The sequence below is a fragment of the Sus scrofa genome, chromosome 13, assembly GCF_054392235.1.
Source record: "Sus scrofa isolate SSC_HxYL_T2T_F1_AM1 chromosome 13, Sscrofa_HxYL_maternal_Yorkshire_Landrace_v2.0, whole genome shotgun sequence".
Classification (NCBI taxonomy): domain Eukaryota; kingdom Metazoa; phylum Chordata; class Mammalia; order Artiodactyla; family Suidae; genus Sus; species Sus scrofa.
The window spans coordinates 165243201-165270626 of NC_139395.1; the positions used below are offsets into that span (position 1 = coordinate 165243201).

At 39.0% G+C, this 27426-nt stretch overlaps 1 protein-coding gene across 23 annotated transcripts in view; it reads left to right on the forward strand.

The window, feature by feature from the left end:
- The window catches only part of MORC1 (MORC family CW-type zinc finger 1), a 353564-nt gene that overhangs the window by 305777 nt on the left and 20361 nt on the right, over positions 1-27426 (forward strand). For all 23 annotated transcript variants that reach the window (XM_084991381.1, XM_084991382.1, XM_084991383.1 and 20 more), the window contains 4 exons: positions 3722-3826; positions 19864-19933; positions 22036-22102; positions 25734-25880. In XM_084991381.1, the coding sequence (XP_084847507.1) occupies positions 3722-3826; positions 19864-19933; positions 22036-22102; positions 25734-25880 (389 nt within the window). The remainder of the gene's footprint in view (positions 1-3721; positions 3827-19863; positions 19934-22035; positions 22103-25733; positions 25881-27426) is intronic.

The following is a 27426-nucleotide window of genomic DNA, read 5'->3' on the forward strand; positions in this document are numbered from 1 at the left end:
CTGTTTGTGTCATTCTCAGTTTCTTTCATCAGTGTCAGAGTTTTTGGAGTACAGGTTTTTGCCTCCTTAGGTAGACTTATTCCCAGGTATTTTATTCTTCTTGATGCGATGGCAAGTGGAATGTTTTCCTCAATTTTTTTTCCTGATAGTTTGTCATTGGTGTATAGAAATGTAACAGATTACTAATATTAATTTTGTATCCTACAATTTTACTGAATTCATTGATGAGCCTTAGTAGTTTTAGGATTTTCTGCACATAGTATCATATCATCTGCAAACAGTGATAGTTTTACTTCTTCCTTTCCAGATTGGATTCCTCTTATTTCTTTTTCTTCCTTTTATTTCTGATTGCTATAGCTAGGACTTCCAAAACTATGTTGAATAAAAGTGGTGAGAGTGGACATCCTTGTCTTTTTCCTGAGCTTACAAGAGATGTTTTCAGCTTTTCACTGTTGAGTATAATGTTAGCTGGGGGTTTGTCACATATAGCCTTCATTCCATTGATATATGTTCTCCCTGTGTTCACTTTCCGGAAAGTTTTTGAATCATAAATGAATATTGAATTTTTCAAAAGCTTTTTCTGCATCTACAGAATGGTGTTTGTTCTTCATTTTGTTAATGTGGTGTATCACATTGACTGATTTGCAGATATTGAAAAATTCTTGCATCTCTGGGATAAATCCCACATGATTGCAGTTTATGACCCTTTAAATAGGTTGTTGGTTTCAGTTTGCTAGTATTTTTTTGAGCATTTTTACATATATGTACATCAGTGATATTGGCCTGTAATTTTATTATTTTTTTTGTGGTATCTTCGTCTGGTTTTTGTATGAGGTGATGGCGGCCTTATACAATAAGTTTGGGAGTGTTCCTTCCTGTATAACTTTTTGGAGTAGTTTCAGAAGCTTAAATGTTAACTCTTCTCTAAATGTTTGGTAGAATTTGCCTGTTTTGGACTTTTGTTTGTTAGGACTTTTTAAATTACTGATTCAATTTCAGTACTGGTAATTGCTCTGTTAATATTTTCTATTTCTTACTGGTTCAGGATCTTGGGAGATTGTACCTTTCTACAGATTTGTCCATTTCTTCTTGGTTGTTCATTTTATTGGCATAGAGTTGTTTTTAGTAGTCTCTTACAATCCTTTATATTTCTGTGGTGTCAGTTGTAATTTTTTTCATTTCTGATTTTACTGATTTGAGCCTTTTCACTTTTTTCTTTTTATTATTTAAAAAAAATATTATAATTGATTTGCAATGTTCTGTCAATTTCTGCTGTACAGCAAAGGGACCCAGCAGTCATACATATATATAAATATAAATATAAATATAAATATAAATATAAATATAAATATACACACTCTTTTTCTCACATTATTCTCATGTTCCATCACAAGTGATTGGATATAGTTCCCTGTGCTATACAGTAGGATCTCATTCCTTATCCACTCCAAATGCAATAGTTTGCATCTACTAACCCCAAACTCCCAGTCCATCCCACTCCCTCCCCCTCCCCTTTGACAATCACAAGACTGTTCTCCATGTCCATGAGTTTGTTTCTTTACTGTAGCCCATGACATTTTTCACAGAACTAGAGCAAATATTCTTTTTTTTCTTGATTAGTCCAGCTAGAGGTTTATCAATTTTGTTGATCTTTTCACAGAACCAGCTTTTAGTTTCATTGATCTTTTCTGTTGTTTTCTTAGTCTCTGTTTCATTTATTTCTTCTCTGATCTTTAGGATTTCTTTCCATCTACAAACTTTGGATTTTGTTTGTTCCTCTTCCTCTAGTTCCTTTAGGTGTAAAGTTAGGTCATTTGAGATTTTTCTTGTTTCCTGAGGTAAGCTTATATTGCTATAAACTTCCCTCCTAGAACTGCTTTTGCTGCATCCTAGGTTTTGAATCATTGTGTTTTCATTTTCATTTGTCTTATGTATTTTTTGATTTCCTCTTTGATTTCTTCAGTGAGCCTTTGGTAAAGTGGTTGTTTAGCAATATATTGTTTAGCCTCCACATGTTTGTTTTTTTTGCAGTTTTCTTTACTGTAGTTGATAATTAACTCAAGATGGATTAAAGATCTAAATGTAGGACTGGATACTGTAAAACTCCTAAAGGAAAACATGGGCAGAACACTCTTGGACATAAATTGCAGCAGTTTTTTTTTTGGATTTGTCTCCTAAAGTAAAGGAAATGAAAGCAAGAATAAACAAATAGGACACAATTAAATGTAAAAGCTTTTGTACGGTAAAAAAAAAAATCTGCTGAATAGGAGAAAATATTTACAAATGATGTGACTGATAAGGGCTTTATATCCAATATAAACAGTTCAATCTCCACATCAAAAAAGCAAACAATCCAATTAAAAAATGGGCAGAGGAACTGGATAGACATCCTTCCAAACAGGAAATGCAGATGTCCAACAGACACATGAAAAGATGCTCAGAATCTCTAATAATCAGGAAAACTCAAATCAAGCCCACAATGAGATGTCACCTCCCACCTGTCAGAATGGCTATCATCAAAAAGAACACAAGTACCAAATGTTGGTGAAGATGTAGAGAAAAGGAAGCCCTTTTATTGTGTTGGTGGGAATGTTAATTGGGGCAGCTACTGTGGAAGACAGTACAGAAATTTCTCAAAAAACTAAAAATAGAACTACCACATGACTTAGCAGTTCCACTCCTGGGTATATTAAAAAAAAAAATCCAAAAGACACTAATTTGAAAAGATACATGTACCCAATATTCATAGCAGCATTGTTTACAATTATCAAGATATGGAAACCTAAGTGTCCATCAGCAGTTGAATGGCTAAAGAAGAGGTGGTGCATATATACACTGGAATACTACTCAGCCATAAAAAGAATGGAATTTTGCCATTTGCAGCAACGTGGATGTGGATTTGGAGAGCATTATGCTAAGTGAAGTAAGTCAGACAGAGAAAGACATACTGTATGCTCTCACTTCTTTGTGGAATCAAAAAATACAACAAACTAGTGAAGATAACAAAAAAGAAGCAGACTCACAGATATAAAGAGCAAGCTAGCAGTTATCAGTGGGGAAAGGGAAAGAGAGAGAGTAATATAGGAACAGTATATTAAGAGGTACAAACTTTTAGGTATAAACTAAGCTACAAGAATGTATTGTACAATACAGGGAATATAGCCAGTATTTTATAAAATGCACATTGAAACTATCAAAAAAATTTTAAATAGCTGCAGGTATCTCACATAATACTAAGTCTGTCCAGTAGCTATTAAGAATGACATAATAAGAGAAAGCCCTTACAGGCATTTTGAAATGAATATCTATCTTATCCCCCCAGCAGCATTTACATAAATTTTAAGAACACTGTGTATATCCACATGAGATATTATGTATTCAGTATGTAGACAGTAATTCATGCAGATCTTTTGCAAAATACTTATTCTAGCCCTTTGATTCACTGTTGCACACCATAATGTACATACTCATTTTATACTCATTAGCATGCGTGAGGATATTGTTTTGTCATTTTTGTCTATTGTTATTTAACCTTTGCAGGTGCATGTATAAGTCATATACTTCTTAAAGGCAAAGATTAGAAATTGAATATCCTCTCTTTATCCTACAGAGGTCAGTAGTTTATAGAGACTGAGGAAAGGGAAGAGTGGAGGTTTATTGTGTATCATTGATTGCTGCTAATTCTTACATTTTTGTTGTTGCTGTTAATACCTTGTTATAGGCTTCTTCTTGGGAAATGAAGAGGAAGAAGAGTCAAAACCTTATGCAGGAATGTAAAACTTTGACTGAAGTTAAAACTGTCAACAGTGATTTGAATATAATCCAGGTGAGATCAAACCCTACTGACTAAATAACATCCTGAAATTTATTCACAATACAATCAATGCCTATGGGCCCACTTCCCTGTTTTAATAGCTATCAACTCATGGCTGGTCTCATTTCATCTGTATCCCCCACCCCTGCCCCCATTACTCCCAGGCATCATATCATTTAACCCGTGATTATAATTGTTTTAAGAAGCTATCTGAAGGGATCTTGAAAAGCTCTAGGAGTAATGTGTGAATGGGAACAGAAAAAAAACCCTTAATATTGACAGTAAGGAACAATTAAGTCCAGGATGTGAAGAAAATAAACGCCAACATATTTTCAAAAGGAAAATGGTTGAAATTAATCAGAAGCCAGAAGAAAAGAGAAAACTATAACTAGTGTTATAAATAACACAACCTCTTTACCTCTTTCAAGCCAAATGTGATATAAGCTTTCCTGTGAATATCACTAGTCACCTCCTGCTTTGAAGAATCTTCAGATTCTTTTGGTGTTTTTTGTGCAACCATTGCTTCACCACTTCTCTAAGTTTTGAAAAAGCTTTTAGCAAGTGCCTTTTCACAAATTAGGTATGACATTTATATTAAAATTGTGTCTTTTTATGTAATATTTCTCAAGTCTTTATGTTACTTGTGTGAATGTGTGTGGTATGATTTATTTGCGTCCCTGTGATCCTAGCAGGAAGTTTGTTTTCAAGCTCATAGTGTCAATTAATCTGGATAAATACACATTTTCCGGAGATACACATTAGTTTTTCTGTTTGGCTATAGTTGCAGTAATTCCGGTAGAAAGTAGTTGCTTCCAAATGTTCATCTGTCTGTACTTTCTTAAACTCAGAAATTAAAAAAAAAGATTATTCTTAACCCCTGGGATCCTCCCCAGTTATCTGCTAACTGTAGTGCTTGTGGGTGTTTGGATGCATGTGCACATGCTTTAATTCTGACCCCATACTTGTCAGATTCAAAGAAGTGGGTACATGGGGCTGTAAGAGGTTATCATTCAAGGAAGAGCAATTGGCTCCCCCCCAACACACACACACCCCAACCTGCCGCAATTAGGTGGTTTTTATTATTTTGGTGGATTTACTGGAGCTTAGGGTCTTCTTTTCAGGTGTAATTGACTTCAAAATATATATGTTCAGCTCACCAAAGAAAGTCCATCTTGCAGTAGTGACTTCATATCACCCAGACTCACAAGACTGTTGTGTAATATTGAAACAGCAGTTTAGTCATTTAAAAGAGAAATCCAGCCTCTGTCTAATTGAAAGACACCTTCTGACTTTTGCTGTATGTTCTCTTATTTTGTGCCAGTCTGCATGGGCTGGCTGGTTACAGTCTGACAGAGCTGGTGAGCCATGTGCCTGAATATTTAAAGGGCTTCCAGGTAAGACAGCCAACTATGTCTGCCTGCCCAAACTGGATGGCAGGGGTGATGTTATCAGTTGCAGCTCTAAGGCTATAAGGACATTGGCCCAGCACCCTCCCCCTCTGCCTCCCTGTGCCCTTCTGAGTATATTTTTTCACATTATGTGGAGAGCAACTTTATTCTGATCAGCACATTCTTTCTTCTGTGTATTGTTAATAACTGTGAGTCTGCCCTTGAGAAGGCTCTTTTTTTCATATTAGGGCATTTCATTTCTCTCTCTTTCAAGTTTTGGACACATATGACTCCAGATCTTGTACTGATAGTTGTGAAATTTCAAGTGAAATTTTTAGGGTATTGATTACTTTTCAGATTTAAGTTGAATCTGACCATTGCAGATTATTTCAGCCATATTTTGTCATGTATTCTTTAAACTTACCATATCTGCTCTGGCTCAGGGTTGTATAATGGTTTGATTTGTTTTCCTAATTTCTTCCTCCTCCTACTCCCTTAATCCTTGATTGAATGCTTTTTATAATCCCTTTTCTCCAAGGCCTACAGTCTCTGGAGACTTTTTTTTTTTTTTTTTTTTTTTTTTCTGATTCCAGGAAATTCTTTTTTTTTTTTTTTTTTTTTTATTTTCCCACTGTACAGCAAGGGGGTCAGGTTATCCTTACATGTATACATTACAATTACATTTTTCCCCCACCCTTTCTTCTGTTGCAACATGAGTATCTAGACATAGTTCTCAATGCTATTCAGCAGGATCTCCTTGTAAATCTATTCTAAGTTGTGTCTGATAAGCCCAAGCTCCCGATCCCTCCCACTCCCTCCCCCTCCCATCAGGCAACCACAAGTCTCTTCTCCAAGTCCATGATTTTCTTTTCTGAGGAGATGTTCATTTGTGCTGTAACTTAGATTCCAGTTATAAGTGATATCATGTGGTATTTGTCTTTGTCTTTCTGGCTCATTTCACTCAGGATGAGATTCTCTAGTTCCATCCATGTTGCTGCAAATGGCATTATGTCATTCTTTTTTATGGCTGAGTAGTAGTCCATTGTGTATGTATACCACATCTTCCGAATCCAATCATCTGTCGATGGACATTTGGGTTGTTTCCATGTCCTGGCTATTGTGAATAGTGCTGCAATGAACATGCGGGTGCATGTGTCTCTTTTAAGTAGAGTTTTGTCCGGATAGATGCCCAAGAGTGGGATTGCAGGGTCATATGGAAGTTCTATGTATAGATTTCTAAGGTATCTCCAAACTGTTCTCCATAGTGGCTGTACCAGTTGACATTCCCACCAACAGTTCAGGAGGGTTCCCTTTTCTCCACAGCCCCTCCAGCACTTGTTATTTGTGGATTTATTAATGATGGCCATTCTGACTGGTGTGAGGTGGTATCTCATGGTAGTTTTGATTTGCATTTCTCTTATAATCAGCGATGTTGAGCATTTTTTCATGTGTTTGTTGGCCATCTGTATATCTTCTTTGGAGAAATGTCTATTCAGGTCTTTTGCCCATTTTTCCATTGATTGATTGGCTTTTTTGCTGTTGGGTTGTATAAGTTGTTTATATATTCTAGAGATTAAGCCCTTGTCAGTTGCATCATTTGAAACTATTTTCTCCCATTCTGTCAGTTGTCTTTTTGTTTTCTTTTGGGTTTCCTTTGCTGTGCAAAAGCTTTTCAGTTTGATGAGGTCCCATGGGTTTATTTTTGCTCTTATTTCTATTGCTTTGGGAAACTGACCTGAGAACATATTCATGATGTTGATGTCAGAGAGTGTTTTGCCTATGTTTTCTTCTAGGAGTTTGATGGTGTCCTGTCGTACATTTAAGTCTTTCAGCCATTTGGAGTTTATTTTTGTGCATGGTGTGAGGGTGTGTTCTAGTTTCATTGCTTTGCATGTTGCTGTCCAGGTTTCCCAGCAATGCTTGCTGAATAGACTTTCTCTTTCCCACTTTATGTTCTTGCCTCCCTTGTCAAAGATTAATTGACCATAGGTGTCCGGGTTTATTTCCGGGTTCTCTATTCTGTTCCATTGTTCTGTCTGTCTGTTTTGGTACCAGTACCACACTGTTTTGATGACTGTGGCTTTGTAGTATTTCTTGAAGTCTGGGAGAGTGATGCCTCCTGCTTGGTTTTTGTTTCCCAGGATTGTTTTGGCGACTCTGGGTCTTTTGTGGTTCCATATAAATGTTTGGATTGTTTGTTCTAGTTCTGTGAATAATGTCATGGGTAATTTGATAGGGATTGCATTGCATCTGTAGATTGCTTTGGGTAGTATGGCCATTTTTACAATATTGATTTTTCCAATCCATGAACATGGACTATCTTTCCATTTCTTTACATCTTCTTTGATTTCTTTGATTAAAGTTTTATAGTTCTCGGCATATAGGTCCTTTACCTCTTTGGTCAGGTGTATTCCGAGGTATTTGATCTTGTGAGGTGCAATTTTAAAAGGTATCGTATTTTTGTATTCCTTTTCTAATGTTTCATTGCTCTATACAGAAATGCAACTGACTTCTGAATGTTAATCTTATATCCTGCTACTTTGCTGAATTTATTAATCAGTTCAAGTAGTTTTTGGGTTGAGTCCTTAGGGTTTTCTATGTATAGTATCATGTCATCTGCATACAATGAGACTTTTTTAAAATATTCTTTTGTATTTTTCTTTCCCAGTTGGATAATCCTTATTTTCAAGTCATTTTTAATGTCTGTATCCTATGTGTGTCATATCTCACATGCTCCCTAATCCTTCATGTGGTACTGGGGTTCGTTTTCCTTGTCTCCATTTGCTTCTGATCACATAGTTTGTTGGTGTCACTTCTGTGGCATTTTTTTCCTTTTTGGTATTAATTTATGCTTGGCCTTTCAGGCAGCATGGACCATTCATTTTTAAAATTCATGCAATGAGTGTGTTGTTGGTAAGACCTCACTTGAATGTTGTTTGGAGTTGTGAAAATTGCCAGCTGGGATTCAGTTAAAACTCCAGGAATTTTTTAGAGATTAAAAAACTATCATGAAAATAATGAGGTGGTTTTTTTTGTTTTTTTTTGTTTTTTTTTTTTCTTTTTAGGGCCATATCCCTGGCACATGGAGATTCCCAGGCTAGGGGTCCAATTGGAGCTACAGCTGCCAGCCTACATCACAGCCACAGCCACAGCCACATCAGATCTGAGCTGTGTCTGCAGTCTACACCATAGCTCATGGCAATGCCAGATCCTTAACCTGTTGAGCAAGGCCAGGGATTGAACCCCCAACCTCATGGTTCCTAGTCAGATTTGTTTCTACTGCACCATGACTGGAACTCCTGTGTTTGTTTGTTTTTGTTTTTCTGGGTTTTTATTAAGGGTGTCTTAATCCTCTTCAAAATGCTCTAGATGGCCACCAGATTGGACTTTTGGAAACATTATATGTGCAGTCATCAGTCTGTGCTGCAGCAGACTTCTTTCATTATTTTACACAATCTTGTTAGCACAGCTGCAGTTTCCTCCAACATTTCAGAGCAACTAGTATGATGCTGAATTGTTATCTCAAATCCTGCAAAACTGTGGTTTTCTGAAATTCTACCGTGTGTGCACACATGTGTTTTAGTGGAGTTAGTCTTTCCTTTTCCTATGTGGCCATATGAAATTCAGCCACTGTACTTCATGTGCCTCATCTCATCTAATCCATATATTTATATATTTATTTATTTATGCTCTTTAGGGCTGCACCCACAGCATGTGGAGGTTCCCAGGCTAGGGGTCTAATCGGAGCTATAGCTGCCGGCCTACACCACAGCCATGGCAGTGTCAGATCTGAGCCATGTCTGCGACCTACAGCACAGCTCATGGCAACGCCAGATCCTTAACCTACTGAGTGAGGCCAGGGATTGAACCCTCAACCTCTTGGTTCCTAGTCGGACTTGTTTCTGCTGTGCCACGGGGAACTCCTCATCTAATCCTTTTAATAACCTGAAGGGTAAATTCTCTTTTCATCCCTGTTTTACAGGTGAGGGCAGTTAACTAGCTCAGAATCACACAGTCAGGAAGTGGTCACCTTAAGCCCTAGCTGTTCAACTTCAGTTCCCACTTTCTTTTTTCTTTTTTGGCCACAACTGCAGCATATGGAAGTTCTGGGCCAGGGATTGAATCCCAGCCCCAGCTATGACCTACACCACAGCTGCAGCAATTCTGAATACTGTAACCAGGCCAGGGATCAAGCCCACACCTCTGGAGTTCCTGTTGTGGTTCAGTGGTTAACGAACCCAGCTATTATCCATGAGAATGCGATTCTTGTTCAGTGAGTTAAGGATCCGGCATTGCCATGAGCTGTGGTGTAGGAAGCAGACGCGGCTCAGATCTGGCATGGCTGTGGCAGTGGCGTAGGCTGGCAGCTGTAGCTCCAATTTGACCCCTCACCTGAGAACTTCCATATCCCACAGATGTGGCCCTAAAAAGACAAAAGATGAAAAAAAAAAAAAAAGGAGCCCACACCTCTGCAGAGACCCAGCTGCTGCAGTTGGGTTCTTAACCCATTGCACCACAGCAGGAACTCCAGCTCCCACTTTCTTAGCCACCCTCATTATGATTTCTCCCTGTATTATCCATCTCCACATGCTGTCGCCCACTCCAATTCAGGCAGTGCATTCCACACCAGTTGGCTGGAGTGCACCTATATACACTTTACTCAGGGGTGAGGACTTGAAGATACAGGTAGATACTGCATTGAATAACATTTAGCATTTTGGCTGAGATAGGTTTCCAAAGTTTCACAGATGGGCATTCTCCAGCCAGTAGTCTTGAATTCATTTTAAAAAATTAAGCCATCATCCACTCCTTGCCCAGATTAAGGTGATTTCCCTTTAGTCTATTTCTTGCCTTACCTACCCTAAATCTGATCTATATAGTAACTTGCTTTTGTGCTCAAGATCTGACTTGTTTCTTTCCATTCAGGCCTGAGTCACATAGTAATCATCAGGATCGTCATCTCAGAGATGATTCCGGGAAAGGAGAGTCTTCTTGCCCAAGATTATAAATCTAGAAACATGGTTGTGGTCATAACTGTTCCGCCAACCCCTCCCATGAGCTGGTGTCTCCTGGTTGCTTGGCCTTGAGAAAATCCTATTATTTCCTATCTTCCATGCTCAAAACATATGCCCTGCCCTCTCTTTTAATGAATACTATGTATTCTGAACTGTTTCTGTCTCAAGCATTTATAAACCTGTGTGTAAAATTCACGTTTCCCATTTAATCCCAGATAGGGAAGAAGTAGAAATTCTTTATAGCACCTTTTACAGATGTCAAGGGAATCAATGTCTGAGTGAAGGTTGCTTCCGTTCTGCTTTACTGGAGCAATGCCCCGTGGTACTGTTGTAATTAAGGGTTTGTCTAAGTTCAATTAAAAACTTCTTGTGCATTGCTATGGGATAAATTGGCAGTTCAACTTTACTCCAGGCAAAAATTTGGCATATGAGTTCCAAAGCACCCCAGTGCCCCTCAAAATAATGCAATCTGATTAGCTGTCACTGCACCATGCTTAGTAGAAGCAATAAAAAGTAAAATGAAGTAATGGGACTAGATTACCAAGCATCTTATCAAAGAGGTAAGCAGTCTCATGTTATGTCACAAGTTGAGATATAAGAAGTGACTGTACAGAATAGGCAGCCTAGGGAATCTGTTCTGAAAGGTGACTGGGAAAATTAGGTTGCCAAACCACAGCAGATGGTCAGGCAAGCCAATGATCAATCTGAATAAAGCTTCAAAGTATGGGGACACCATGGGAGGAAACCTGCCAGTGCCAACAGTAAGTTAGAGAAGGAATCGTTTTCTGAGACTCAAGCCAGAGTGATAAAAGTACTAGCTTTTTTATTATACGTGTGCATGTTTTTATTCATCTTGGTGGAGCAAGTATCCCAAGTTGACATGATGCAAATTTTCTGACTCTCATATGAACCAACACTTACCGTTTTCCTAAACCCTAGCATTTGACACTTTTCTGTATTTCATAATAATCTTCATTCAGTTACTGTTCTGAATATCAGTGGTAAACCAAGATTGCTAAAGCGGTGAAAGAGCATGTGGTTATTTTATTTTATTTTTTTCTCTTTTTTTTGTCTTTTTAGGGCTGCACCCATGGCACATGGAGGTTCCCAGGCTAGGGGTCTAATCGGAGCTGTAGCCGCTGGCCTACGCCACAGCTACAGCAATGCGGGATCCAAGCCACATCTGCAGCCTACACCACAGCTCACGGCAATGCCAGATCCTTAACCCACTGAACGAGGCCAAGGATTGAACCTGAGTCCTCATGGATGCTAGTCTGGTTCGTTAACTGCTGAGCCACAATAGGAACTCTGGGTGTGGTTACTTTAGATCAGGTTAGACCTGCCTGTTTAATAACCAAGAACCATACTATCTTTTTGGTTGGATTGGCTTTAAACCTTTTATCCTCTGTGGTCATTTAGGTCTTTTTTCTTTGCACCTGGCCTCAGGAGCAGACTGGCAGATGGATTCACTTTATTTTCCCAACCTGCAGACATTTAAAAAACTTGATGGCCAGACCACCACTGACAGATGTATTTTAAGAGTTTGGCAGTGGAGTTCTCTAGGGTTTACCCTGAAAAATGTAATCTCCAATGTCCAGTCCAGAGTGTGGCAATTTCTGGGGTTGAAGGAAGGTTGATGAATAAAGGAATGAGTGGATGGAACTGTTTTCTTGACTCAGCATGAGCTAAGTCCTTTACCAGTTACATCTGGTTAGCTCTTTAGTACATCTTTTAGAGAGGCTAGTGCCAGCTCAGGAAAGGTATCAATCCACTCTCAATCCCTAGGGTCATTGACAGGGCCTCCGTGGTATATCACAAAAGCTGAGGCATGTCTGGAAGAGCTGGTGAGTTTCCAGTATCTAGGTTTATGCTCTGTGGTAGCCAAAAACCCCTCAAGACCCAAAAGCAAACATACAAAAAACAACTATATGCAATGAAAGTAAAAAATGACTCAGTAACCCAAAAGCAGGTGAAAAAGAAGAAAAGCAAATAACCTGTATAGCCAGCTTCTAAATCAGCTGCATTTACCCTAAATAGACAAATTTTTCTGACTCTTAACAGAATTTTTTTAAAATTTTTTTTGGTCTTTAGGGCTGTACCTACGGCATATGAAGGTTCCCAGGCTAGGGGTCTAATCAGAGCTGCAGCTGCCATCCTACTCCACAGCCATAGCAATGTGGGATCTGAGCCACGTCTGTGATCTATCACAGCTCACGGCAACACTGGATCCTTAATCCACCGAGTGAGGCCAGGGATCGAACCTGCAAACTCGTGGTTTCTAGTCGGATTTGTTTTTGTTGCGCCACGATGGGAACTCCCAGAATTTTTTTTTTTTAATGGGAAAGTGCATTGGAATTGCAATACCATGATTTCGGGTAATTGAAGTTGCCTTAATTTCAAAAGCAGGCCATTTCATAGTCCATTTTCTTGGCTGATGATATTACCTTTGCCTCTATATGAACCTGTATAATCCTGTGATTGTTGCTAACAGTATGAGACAGAACCAGACCCTTTATGAAATATAAACCAGAGCTGCTCCAAGGGCTTTGGAGGAAAAGCTGTCTATACTCACCCTTCAGAGCATCATCTATCAGCTCACCACCAACATACTAATGGACAGACACAAAGACAATATCTTATATACCCCTTGATTAAAGGAAAATCTCATGGGAAATTTCAAATGAATCGAAATATTCATGTGCTAATGTGTTAACCCTCAGAAATCATGCACTAATTCAAGGCACATTTTTTTTTTTTCCATTTCTTGGGCCGCTCCCACGGCATATGGAGGTTCCCAGGCTAGGGGTTGAATCGGAGCTGCAGCCACCGGCCTACACCAGAGCCACAGCAACATGGGATCCGAGCCGCGTCTGTGACTTATACCACAGGTCACGGCAATGCCAGATCCTTAACCCACTGAGCAAGGCCAGGGATCGAACCTACAACCTCATGGTTCCTGGTTGGATTTGTTAACCACTGAGCCATGAAGGGAACTCCCAAGACACATTTATTGAACAATATTATGTTAGAGATTTTGCAACACCAAAACAAAACAAAACAAAACACAACAACAAAACCATGATCTTTATCCTAAAGCGGAAGAACAATTGGAAGACAATTTTACAAAACTGTAAATTAGCATTATTTTACAGAAAGGAGACAGGCTCTGAACTCTGACAGATTGACCTCAGTTCAGATTCAGACCAATATGGCACGTGTCAGTTGTAGCAACTTATGCTCTTCTGTTTTTTTATCTATAAAAGAAGAATCATATTACCTACTCTCAAGGTTATTATGAGAATTAACGGGATGATTTGTGACAGAATGAAAATAATTCTTTGTGTTATGAAAAACATTTTTTAAAAACCACCTTCTATAAATCTAAACAGGGAAGATTCAGCCTTTAAGTGGGCCATGAAATGGGAGTAAAGAATGAAATTTGAGAGTGACATTGCTTTGTAGAAGAAAAGGGAACTCTAGAGAGTGACCCAGTGCTTGTGGAAAAGGGTGAGTCTGGGGGGTAGGGGTGAGGGAAGGAGATAATCCCACAAACAGAAAGACTGGTGCTGCAGAAAAGAGTCTGGAGGGGAAAGTATGTAGAGAGAGATGAGACAGCTAGCAGTTGGAAAAGTCAAGAAGAGCTGTTTTGGAAGTTTCCGGGTGGCTCAGTGGGGTAAGTATCCACCATGAACTTCCACATGCCATGGGTGTTGCTAAAAAAAAAAAAGCTGTTTCATGGTAATTTTAAGCTGATTTTTTTACCGTATGTAACATGTTCCTCCATTTCTCAACACAATTTTCAGTAAACTGTATTTACTAATGCTTCTGTACAATTGGATTTGTGTTGGGGAGATGGACCCAAGTTTAGAATTCTGTTTCGAAATGGCATGGCAAGAATCAAGCTTGCCTCAGGATTCCAGTCTTATCTGGGTCTCATAGATACAATGCTTGGCTATTAAAAATACTTAAGGGAGTTCCTCCCATCATGGCTCAGTGGAAACGAGTCTGACTAGCATCCATGAGGACGCAGGTTCGCTCCCTGGCCTTGCTCAGTGGGTTAAGGATTTGGTGTTGCTGTGAGCTGTGGTATGGGTCACAGACGCAGCTCAGATCCTGCATTGCTGTGGCTGTGGTGTACGCTGGCAGCTACAGTCTGATTCAACCCCTAGCCTGGGAACCTCCATATGCCTCAGATGTGGCCCTAAAAAAATATAAAAATAAAAAAAATAAAAATACTTAAAACTATTTGTAATTTACTGTTACTATGTTTTCAGAGAAAAGGAGAAATCAGTATGTGCTGGGGTAAATAAGAAGACATTTTAGAAAAAGTAGGACTTATCTTAAAAAGTGGGACAGACTTACAGGAAAAGGAGGAGAGAATGTACTCCAGGTAGAGAGAACTGTGTGGACAAAGGTGTGGAAGCAGAAGTCTATCTGGTGCCTTCAGAGAATTCTGAAGAGAACTTTTTAGTTTTTACAGAGGATATTTATTGAGAAATACTGAAAATACACCAAGATATCTTAGAATCACATGGAGAAGAGCTTTGAAAGCCAGAAAAGGGTTTGTACTTGAAGGAGTAAATAGTCAGGACCTGTAAGCAAGTTATTTTGTCTTTTTTGGGGGGGTGGTCAGGGGACACACACCTGTAGCATATGGAAGTTCCCAGGCTAGGGGTAGAATTGGAGCTGCAACTGCCGGCCTTTGCCACAGCTACAGCAGTGCAGGATCTGAGCCACATCTGCAACCTATACCACAGCTCTTGGCAATACCAGATCCTTAACCCACTGAGCAAGGCCAGGGATCGAATCCTCATCCTCATGGACACTAGTCAGGTTCGTTACTGCTGAGCCACGATGGGAACTCCTGTAAGCAAGTTTTGAGAAGGAACACTTAGTCATGGAAATTTGTCTAAAGAATGAATTCTTTTGTGTTATGAAAATGTTGTGATAGTGGAGCAGTACTGGAAAAAGGAGAAGTGAAAGACCAAAAAACCAAGTCAGATGCTGCTTCCTAGAGTTATAGTGTAAGAAGACAAGGAAAAGTGAAACATTTTGAAGGAAAAATTGCATAACCTGGGAAGGAGTATGGAAGACTAAACAGTGACAGCAGTTTTTGAGATGGCAGCCTGGAACAAAACGGTATTATAAATAGGAAGAGGCGTTAACCAGGGGAGTCTGAGTGGGTAAAGATGAGACGGGGGGTTTTAAGTTTTAGCAATATATTCAAAGGTAAATGTCCTGAAGTCAGATGGAAATAACTGGGGCAGAGATGAGAAGGTAGGGCTGATGATTTTCTGACACCATTATTTGCATAAAGGTGATCATTTAACACCACAAGGTTTTCCTTGAGGGATTGACAGTAGACAGAAAAATAATAATTACCAAGGAAGAGTTGAGACTCAGAAGGTTACCAAAATCAAGAGAGGAAAGAATTCCAAGGGACTTCTTCATGCTTTACATCTCAATAAATGGTACCATCTCTCATAGCTACTCAGGTCAAAACGTGAATTTTTCTCCTTCTTTCACACTGCACTTAACTCATCATGCTGCATTAACCTTCAGACATATACTCTATTCTAACACTTCCACAGCTACCCACCTGACCAGTTCACCAACATCTCTCACCAGGTCTGCAATAATAGCCTTTAAATGATTCCACTACTTCTTTTGGCCTCCACAGTGTAAAAATCTAAGTTCTCCACACAAAATATGTCAGGTTATGCTGTTCTCTACCTAGGAGAAAATTTAGTGCCATCCAAGGGCCTTCATGACCTGGCCTTACTCCTTTCTGTCCTCACTCCTTGCTGGTTGTTCCTTTTCTCACTCCACTCTAGTCACCCTGACCTTCCTTGGCCTCCAAAACCCCAAGCTTATTTTTGTCTCACAGCCTTTTTTCCTCTGCTGTTCACAATGCCCGGACTCCATTATTCCCCACTCCTAGCAACACACATGGATTTTCCTGACTTGTTTTTTAATTTTCTTTTATTCTGTGAGTATATGAATCACCAGTTACTGTCCTAGACATTGAGGGTACAGGAGAAAGAAAAATAGGCACTATCCCCTATCTTCATGGAGCTTCCATTCTGGTGGGGGAATCGGACAGTAGACAAGGTAAGTAAAATATGTTGCATGGTAGATAATGGTAAATGCTAAGGAGAGAAATAGAGCAGAGGATGGGGACAGGAGGTGTCGGTGTTGTGAGAGTGAATAGTTTTTATATAGAGGGGGCAAGCAAGGCCCAGCTGAGGAAAGTCTAGAAAAAAGTTGGGGGAACAAACAAATCAACAGCCAGTCAAAGACCTGGAGAAAGGAGGGCGTGGAAGCAACAGTGAGCCCAGATAGGCAGCTGGACTCAGGTTGTGCAGTAACGCAGGTCATTCTCCTTCTCTTACCTGTGTTATTTTTCTTAACAGAACTTATATGATCACATATTCACCTTTTTATGTATTGAACATCTTTCTCCCTCACTAGAAAATAAGCTCCATAAAGGCAGGACCTTGTAGTCTTCACCATGACAGTGTCTGACTCATGCTGGGAACTTAGTTTTATTGAATACATTAATAAATGAAAGGGGGACCCCCAGAACATAATGTTCGCTATGGAAGAGTGAAAACAGGAAGGGCCTTGGAACTTGGCAGGAGAGCAAGCACTGATCTGGTAGTCTTTACTGGTCCTTGATAAAATGTTTGGGGTGGGTGTGGAGGGGCAAAGAAACAGAAGGAAAGAAACCAGATAAAATGACATCAGCCAGTTCTTAAGCTTCCCTAACTACAGTTGAATGAGAAAAGTGTTACCCAGCTGACTGGGGTATGTATGCTCTTTTTCCTCTCTAGCTTATTTATGATTTATTTATCCTCTTAAATAGATACTTCACAAAATTGAGTATGTGGTATTACGCGCATCCCTTGCATTCCTTGGAGAACCGACAAATCCCACTCTAGTCATTGTTAACATAATTTTAATTATGGTATCTAAAACCTCATGTTAAGACTTAACTCTAATCTCATTTACTGTGTGGGAAGTGTTAGCTGTTTCATGACTGAAGTAAAATCTTAGGAAAGAGATATCCCCAAACTGCAGAGTATGAAACTCGGTTAAGCTTAAGTGACTGGAGAACATTTTTAAAATGAAATGAAGTAATGTATGTGAAAGAGCTTTGCAAGTATCGAATGATACAAATAGTGTCATAGAAAAGACAACTGCGTATTTCCTTGTTTCAGTGTGAAAAAAATCCAGAGCTTCAAAGCTGCAAGTGCATTGTGAAAATGGCAGCACCCTATGAACGTGGATATTTACACAGTGTTATTTAAAAGGAAATACTGTAGGCTGTGAGTTGTTTGTCTAAAATATTTTTAAAAACTCCTATGCCAAAGAGTAAAGAAAATATAGGAAAAGAAAGGAAAAGGACATCTCTCCTGCAATAGAGATGGTAAAGCTTTGTGTAAGTAACATTTTGGGGATGAGGGCACATAGCCGCTCCTCATGGAAACAGCCCCCACAAGGCAGAGCTCAAAGCAGAGAACTTAACAATAAAATGCAAAAATGATGTCAGGAGGCTGTATTAACAATACCACCACCAAGAGTCCCTGCTGAGAGTGCTGGGATTTTTGTCAACCTTGGATACTTATCTCCTGTCTGATTTCCATCATAAGGAGAGTTTCCATCATAAGGAGAGTTCAGGATGAACACATCCTGAGCAGGATCATCATAGATTATAACAAAGTGGTTATTATTAAAGACGTTAAATAGTTCCTGTCATGAACTTACCTTGTGGTTGCTGCTAACTATTATGGGAAATAGTCCAAGCTGCTTATAAACTGATCAAAAAATATTCAGTTCAAAGGAGGGACACTTAACAGATGTAGATTTTCCGTATATATCAGCACATCAGAAGAAAACTTTAAAGTTTATGTTATATCAGAAATAAGACACCCATTTTAAAGGCATTTTGCACAATGAACTTTAAAAAAAAATGCATTTTATTTACTTCCTGGGGCATGAATTTACTTAGAGTATAAGAACACAAATATTTTAAAATGGACCAAAGTAGCTTAGAATCTGTTTTATTTATTACCTGCAAAGCTTCCTTTCTCTGGATTTGAGTAAAATAGAAAACGACGATGAGGGATAGCCTCACAGTTCTTTTGTTGCTAGGTTACATGTGTGCCCATTTAACCTGCTTCCTGACAGAGCAGTTTCCAGAATGCCATGCAAAATAGATGCCTTTGTTTCCTGGGAGGGGAGAAAAGGGAGGTAGATAATCTCTCCATCCCACGTTTGTTTAGCAGTTTAGAGGGGGCAAGAAAGACAAAGGATACATGCACAGTAGGTAAATTCCAGAAAGGTGATGGCTCCAAGCTTTATACAGTGGAGTGGAGGAGCCTAGTGTGTCTCAGATTGTGTTCAGAGGTCTTCAGATCAAGAAGACGGAGCTTTGGCCTTACCCCTGCCTTATCCCTGCCTTCTCCATACCCACTCTTTTTTTTTTTTTTTTTTTTTTTGTCTTTTTGCCTTTTCTAGGGCTGCTTCCCTCAACGTATGGAGATTCCCAGGCTAGGGTTCTAATTGGAGCTGTAGCCACCGGCCTTTGCCAGAGCCACAGCAACGTGGGATCCAAGCCACATCTACGACCTACACCACAGGTCACGGCAACTCCAGATCCTTAACCCACTGAGCAAGGCCAGGGATCGAACCTCCAACCTCATGGTTCCTAGTCATATTTGTTAACCACTGTGCTACAACAGGAACTCTTCCATACTCACTTTTTGCTATCTTTTCCCCACCTTCTCACAGACTTAAAAAATACATAAAGGGAGCTTCTAGGTCTGTTTTCTGAAGGGTGTATGCTAACCCTCTCTCTCTCATCTAATAAAGTGCATCCCCAAAATGTACATTTATTTTGTGTTAGCCTTGTAAAATGGGCTTACAGGATGCCCAAAGTGATAGGAGACCTGGCCTCTGGTTGCCCCCACCGCTTCCATCTCAGAAATCACACACACAGCTCCCCTCACACTCAGCTGCTGCCAACCCTCCTGGCTCTATATTCAGCACACAAAGGCTCTGCAGCCCCTTTTGGGCAAGTTTCCTGGCAGCCTGTCAAAAGACAAGGTGTCCCTTCCCTCAACTTCCCAGGTACGCCCCCAGCCCAGTCCCCATGTTCTTCCCCATCACGCTCTGGGCTTCAGGCCCCAGGCCCCGACCTCCCTGAAGTTCTCATTGCACTGATGTTGAGCTCATACCCTGGGTCTGCTCTATAGCAACCAGGGTGTGATCACCCTTCACAAAACAGCAGAGGGTCCCTGGTTGCTCCTGGTGATCAAATACTTGTCTCATTTGTTGGGGTCATTGTAAAATCCAGGAAAGATATGGATTTTTAAAAATATCTGTAAAAATATTGGTAGAAATGTAAAAACCCATTAAAGAAATGGTGGATGTAAAGAGGACAATTATATGGCAACCATCTTTGAGATGCATGCCAATATAATTATCAACAACATTTATGATTGTCTACGTTCAAAACATGTGCATAAACTACACACCCTGATAGTCTCTTTATGATATGGGCATTGATGTTCAAGATCATTTTTGCACTTTACAATATGTCCTGTGTTTTTGCACAGCTTTAAATAAAGAGCTTGTTTTTCAGGTTTTAGATAAAAGTGACACTGATGTTTCATTGAAACAAGAAAACAAGGAAGCTTCTCTTATGAAAAAAGGTAAAAAATACTCTGTTCACATATATTAGTTGTAATCTTTTGAGTTGTTTTCAATATGACTTATGTGACATCTCTTATGTGGCATATAGATCAGAAGTGTGGTGGCAGTGTGAATTTTAAAATATTAAACTTACTATTCCAGAAGTGGGAGGAGAGATGGGTAAAGAGTGAACTGCCAAACTCACACATTTTGAAGGGACGGGGGACGCTTCCTGCCTGAGACTAGTGACCCCAGCACTAACTCACTGCCTGAAATTCCCAGCAGTGCTCTTAGGTCACCCTCCTCACTGAATTCTGCTTAGAAATTTGCCAAGGATAGATATCAAGTCTGTAATTTTCAGGACCTATTTTAAAAATTATAATTCCTCTGTTTTCAGTGATTTAGTTCTTTTGCTATTTTGCACGATTCCTCTGAGATCATTAAGAGCAGTTCAACAAATACATCTAATGGTTCCTTCATGACCATGGGATGTAATTTGTCTCAGGTGAGAGATGAGCTTTTTTAAAAACATGCAGTTGCCATCTTATAATATTCAATCCAGAGACAGTTTCCTTGGATAGAGAAGCTGGAAACAAACTAGGGTCAGAAGATTTTGTTTTCTTAGTGTCCATTCATTATTATCACTAGAATTCTTGAACTATGTATTGTATGATTATTATACCATTGTCTCTCTTATTGTAAGATTATACCATTGGGCCTAAGCAGCAAGACCATTATCTTCATTGTCATCTTCTTGTTCTAAAATAAGTTTTAAAGCCTTTCTTAGTCTCCTAAATAGGTCTCAGCTCATTTTGACTGCATCATTCCCAGTCTTTTTTATATTGATCCATGCCATCATTTGGTGTTCACTCTTGGTTGTAAGCTTTCCCTTCCTTCACACTTTGTTGCTTAGGTAACGTAATCAGTCATTCATTCACATCTTTATATTTGAACCCATTAGCAAGGTCCCTTAGAAATCACACTTTTTCTTTTTCATCATAATTAGGATAATTTACCATTGCACAATCAAGATGTCTTTGTAAGCGGCTCTTAATTTTAAAGCCAATCTTTTACAGAAGTTTCAAATTATTAACATGTCCTCAAGTATGTGCCTATTGGATTTTTAAATTGTAATGGAAAAAATTGTTAAGACAGTTTTGATCCCAAAATTAATATTTAATCAAATACTCATCCTGGATTTGGAAAGAAAAAACTGTGAAATATTTTCAAATGACTGTAATTATGGATGCGTTGGCAATTGGGTAAGAAATTTCACTTTGCATGCAAATCATGAATAAAACCAGTGGTGCTTGCAGTGTGCTTGGAAAACCTCTCTGTTCTCTTTTATGTCTCCTTACGAGAGTCAGGCAGGTCCACAGCCATTTACTTACCATCTAAAACTTTCTTTGTTATTGTCCTGCTCCGCTTGGCCTTCTGTGGCCCTAAACTTATTGGTGAGGGTTTCCTTGGTGAACAAGATCACTGTCATCACAAAGAATTCTAGAGATAGCTGGAAGAAGGACATGTTCCTTTCTCCCTAGGCTCACCCCCAAGACACACTTGAAACCAACCCCAGGAGATCAAAGCATTTCTGATTTTTCTGTGGACAGTAGACACTAATCCCTCTGAGCCTACACTTCTGAGGTTTCTTGAGTGAGAAGACTAACAAGATGACCGTAGTTCTCTTCCTGCTTTAAAGCTCTGCCTCTCCTGGAGACACATTTCTGATTGAGACCTGTCAGGATATCTTTGAACCTGAACCCCAAATGGAATAGAGTGAATATTGGGGGAAAACAAGTGAGTTGTCTGAGCAGAGGCTGGTGAAAGAAAGCCAAACTTTTCCAATTAGTCACCCCCTACACAACAATAGCAGGTAATAAGCATCATCAAAAAGAAATTACAAAAATCAAGCTCTTGGATTTTTATATTTACTCCATAGTCTTTATTAAGAGGTTATTATAAGTTGCCTTAAGAACATATTGGTGCAGTTTTACGACAGGGTTTTGAATACAAGGCCAAATTATATGTAAGTAGTTAATGAATTGCTAATACTTCTTTCAGTTCGCTTTACTGTGTGATCACTAAAATGTGGTTGTCTTTATTTTGTCTGTGTTCTTTGAAGAAAAACAGGAGCTGTGCTGTGATATTCTGGAAATAAAGAGAAACTCTTCATCACCTAACTGGGAAAGGTGAGTGTACTGCAACTATACAAATTCCAAGGGAATGCAATTATACAGTTGAAAAGTAATTATCAATGTTTAAATACAAGAAGAAAGAAAATAATAGCAAAATGCAAAGGCAGTTAAGAGTGAAACCAAATTTTTTACAAAGGAAACAGGAAAGAATAGAATACACTAGATTTTCTACCCTCCTCCCATATCTTTTCATTTGCTTTTGTGGAGATTTGGGAATAATGAAATGGAACAGGCTTAACTTTCTAGTCACAGCAAGCAACTAATTCAAATTACTGTATTACAGGCAAAGAACTGAAAATGTCACATATATATAAGGTTTGACTATGAAATCATGAACATTTTTTTGGGTCTGGTTCATTATCTTTTTGTCATACATGTATATGTAACTGTAATAATCATTGCATGCTAGGATTTTCTTTTTTTTTTTTTTTTTCCTTTTTCTTTTTTGGTCTTTTTAGGGCCACACCTGAGGCATATGGAAGTTCCCAGGCCAGGCCAGGGGTCAAATCGGAGTTGTAGCTGCTGGCCTATGCCACAGCCACAGCCACATAGGATCTGATCTGTGTCTGAGACCTACACCACAGCTCACAGCAACGCCAGACCCTTAACCCAGTGAGCAAGGCCAGGGATCAAGCCTGTGTCCTGCTGGATGCTAGTCTGATTTGTTTCTGCTGAGCCATGACAGGAACTCCTAGGGTTTTCTTGACTTTTGTCACTTTTAAATAAAATCAGCTGAATATTTTGGATATTCAATAGCATTAAAAAAAAAAAATGTTTTCAAGGAAGCAAATTCTTATCCTCACTTTGCTCCAAATCTGTCTAAACTGCTTTCCAGGTAGTCAGACCCAGTGTCATTGAATCCAAGACCCATGCTTTTTTTGCAGAGGAGAAAATTTAATTAAATACCAGGGAAAAACCAAAAACAGGAAGTAGGAGTTGTTATTTTCCTGCACTTGCTGACTGAGTACTCATTCTTACCCTCAAACCCCATCACCTCATTCTTCTACCCAAAAGCCTTTCATAGCCCCACTGCTTTTAAGACAAGATACAAACTCCTTAGCGTGTCCCAAGCCCTCTTTGCTCCTGCCTCTCTACTTAGCCCTCACTTTGCTTTCCAGAGCTTTGAAATTACTTACAGTTCTGTTTTATCACATCTCTTTGTCCACATGGCTTCCTGGGCTTGCGTGCCCTCTTGTGCCCTTGTCTGTGACACTTTCATTCATGGCTGAGTTCAAGTGTTATCTCCTTTGGGGGCTTTGATTGATTCCCCTGGGCAAACTCAGGTGTTCACAGAGCTACTTGTTGCAGGGATCAAATTTAATCATGGTTTATTCAACTTCCATAGTTATTTGTTAAATATGACCCATGTTCCTTTGCACAATATGAGTAACTCCTCCCTGATGGTCAGGTGGGATTGTCTTCTGAGTATCTGTCTTCCCACTGCGTACACATAAGCTTCATGAAGGATGGTGTCTTTCCTTCTTCGTAACACTGAGCCTCTGACAGGCCATCCCTGAACACTTCATCTAAAATAGTTGGCCTTCTTCTGACAAGGCACATTAATTAGCAAATCATGTCATCGAGTTCTGTTTTTTTCAGAGTCCTTATTACTATTTTAAAGTACCTTATCAATCATCTATTTCTTTTAATATTTTACATTCTAGCATTCTTATTTTCTGTATTTTCACTGGAAGCTAACTCACTCCACAAGAGCAGGGGCTGTCTTGCTCACCTCTATGTCCTTGGTGTCCAGAACAGTACCTTTCTCAGAGTTGGCATTCTGTAATATTTGTCAGTTGAATAAATGATGTAATTTTCCCCAATGCTGTTGCTGGTTTGTTTTGTGGCCAGTGCTTCAACCTATTTATTGAAATTTGAGTTGAAATTTAAAATCCATCCAAAAACTAAAACATGTTTTGTGTGTGTGTGGGCACATGTGTGTGTGTATGTGTGTTTGAATATGAGTTCATACATCACTCTTAGATTTTTATGAACTTGTATTTTTTAAGCAATCTTTGAAATATAACTACAATATGAATGTTGGAACTATAATCCAGTTAAAGCAGTCTTAATGGAAGAATCTTATAAAATTCATTAGTAGTGATAGTAATGATAAAGATGATTATAATAACAATAATTAGGTACTCTCTACTGAGCACTTGCTAATAGTAGGCATTGAGCTAAGTTCTGTATATATCATGTTTAATAATTAGCACAGCTTTAGGAGGAAGGTACTGTTACTTGATAGAAGAAACAGAGTCTCAGAGAAGAATCTCTCTGCTCTGATACAGTGCATTTTATCCTCCACCCCCAATACCAGCATGAATTTCTAGCATTCCCAAAATGGTTAAAAAAAAATTTAAAAGACTTCTTTAATAAAATTTCAGCAGAAAAGAGGTTATAATGAATAGGCTTCAGACATTGTGTGAGTGTTCTTTAACAGACAATTAAGCATTAGTTATAATGTTCTTCATCTTAAATAAAGTATCAGCTGAAGTTAGACAGTATAATTAATACCAAAGAACTGTTGACAGTAGAAGCACATTCCATTTGATATAAACTATTATCCAGTTTTTAAAAAGGCTCATACACTACAAACATAGGAAATTCTAAAGCTGTGGTCTTAATTCATGGACATTAGCATGAAGGGATTACAAAAATCTCCTTTTTACTTGGCATACAAGACCCTGTGTGATCTGACCCCTACCTGTCTACCCAGCTATGTCTCTCACATTGACCATTTTTGTTCCCACGATACTGAAAGCTTGAGGTCTTAATAACATACTGTACACTATACTTCCTCTTTGCAAGTTATTCTCTATGTTGCAGTTATCCTTTTAAAATGTATGTCACATCATCTCACTTCCATGTAAGAAACCCTCCAATGGTAGCACCTGGTCTGCTTAAAATAAACTTCAGTCCCTGCCCCATGGCCAATGCCTCTCACCTCCTCTCTCTGTCTTCTTACTGTGCATTCCACTCCAACAGCCCTAACCTTCTCATCTTCTCTGAACAGCCCTACCTTGCTTCTACTCCAGGATTACACTTTGCCTAGAACACTCTTCTTCCACCAGATCTTGACTAAATATTTCTTTCAGCTGACTTTGCTTTATTTCTGTACCTTCCTTCCCCCAATCTGAAAATATAACTTGAATTTAAAAGCCTCTTTCAGCAAATAAGAGACTAATGATATGTGACTACTGTTGCTAAAAATAAATTACTGTTGGGATTCCTGCTGTGGCACAGTGGGATCAGTGGCATCTCTGGAGCTCTGGGACACAGGTTCCAATACTGGCCTAGGACAGTGGGCTAAGGATCTGGCATTGCCACAGCTGCAGAGGAACTTATATGCAGCTGGGTGGCCAAAAAAGAAAAAAAAAATTCTTCTTGATGGCTACCCAAAAACCTTGAAACAAGAATTATCAGGAATAAATAATAATTCTTATAACTGAGAATTAATTTTACACAGCTACATAAATGATAATTTCCAGCATTACATTTAAGTCCTTGCTTTCATTTGTTGTGTATTAACCTCTCATTTGTCACGTATTCATGTTTCTGAATTTATTAGTATCTAATGTGATTTTTACTTAGAAATTATAAAACTCAGCTTGTTTTCTCCCAGCATGCCAGTGGAGGATTTAAATCCAAGTTCTGGAAACAAAGCCAGAGTTTCTGTGAGTGGTGGTTGTAAAGTTGCTTCTTCACTGACAGAATCTTCTCAAAGAGCATCTGTCAAGGAAACAGTAAGAAAACTGACATCTAATTTAAGGTAAAGATATTGCCAACATATTTCCACATGTTTTGTTGACTTCTCTAAGCAGTGATAACTCCTGATATTATTTCCCCCTATTGAGTGGTAATATTATTGAGAAAATTCACTAGAATGACTTTATGACTTGTCTCCTAACTGCACTGATTTAGATATACCATGGGTTACTTGTCTTGTCTTTTGAAATAGAACTATTGTCAATAACTGCTCTGATGTTACATGGTCGGTAATATGGTAGATGTTAGTCCTCTCTCCAACATAATAAAAAAATCAGAATTTGTAAAGATAGAAGATAAGAGCACACAAAGGGTTTTTAAAAACAAATAGGAGGGGATTAAGGGAGGGGTGGAGTGGGATGTCAGGATTAGCAGATGTAAGCTCTTATACGTGGAAGGGTTAAATAACAAAGTCCTACTGTATAGCACAGAGGACTATGTTCAGTGTCCTATGATAAATCATAATGGAATAGAATGTGTAAAAATACACACACACACACACACATACCTGAATCATTTTGCTGTATAGCAGAAATTAATACAACATTGTAAATCAGTTATACTTCAATTTAAAAAAACACAAATGGATGAGGGTCATTATGATAAAGGGGGAAAAAAAGAATTCTTACAGGGAGTTCCCTTTGTGGCTCAGTGGTTAATGAACTCGACTAGGATCCATGAAGATGTGGTTTCGATCCCTGGCCTCGCTCAGTGGGTTAAGGATCTGGCGTTGCTGTGGCTGTAGTGTAGGCTGGCAGCTGTAGCTCTCATTTGATCCCTAGCCTGGGAACTTCCATATGCCACAGGTGCAGCCCAAAAAGTAAAAAAAAAAAAAAGAATTCTTAGAGAATTTCTCCCTTCCCTCCTTCCCCCCTTCCTTTTTTTTTTTTTTTTTATTTTTTATTTTTCTGCTTCATGACATTATGGCTTTCTAAAAGTCTCTTTTTGTAGCTTTAGATTCTGAATTTATTAGAGAGAAACTGAGTATTACTTTTTGGTTCAGTGTAGAGTCCTAACATTCGTGGGCATGGTTAATGAGGAATTGAAATATCTAGATCCCAGTCTGGAAATATCTAGATCTCAGTCTAGGGACAGGGAGGGGGTAAAGTCCAAGCTTCAGAATTTTTCTAAGTGGGGATCGATGAGATGATAGGAGAGAGCTTGTAGTCAAGTCAAAGAAGTTAATATATAGACGAGTGCTCTGAAATAGGTTCCATGGGTGTGTGTGGGTGTGTGTGTGTGCAGGAGCAGTAACACTTACCAAACTAGCACAGCCACTTGGCTTGGTTGGGCTTCACAGAGGAAGAGGGAAGAGGCTTTCACAGTGGAAGATATACAACATGTTCTAGCTGGAACAGTATTTTCCCTTAGGACAGTTATTTTGACTTTCTGACCAGAGATTGACAGAATCTTTCTGAAGAAGGGAGTAGTCAAAGAATAAAATCAGGAAGGAAGAGAGAGAAAGATAGAGGTGGGGAGCATATGTATAGGGAGATATGGCCCCTATTCAGGCACAGACTGGAGTCTAGGGACCTGCAAATTACTGTAAG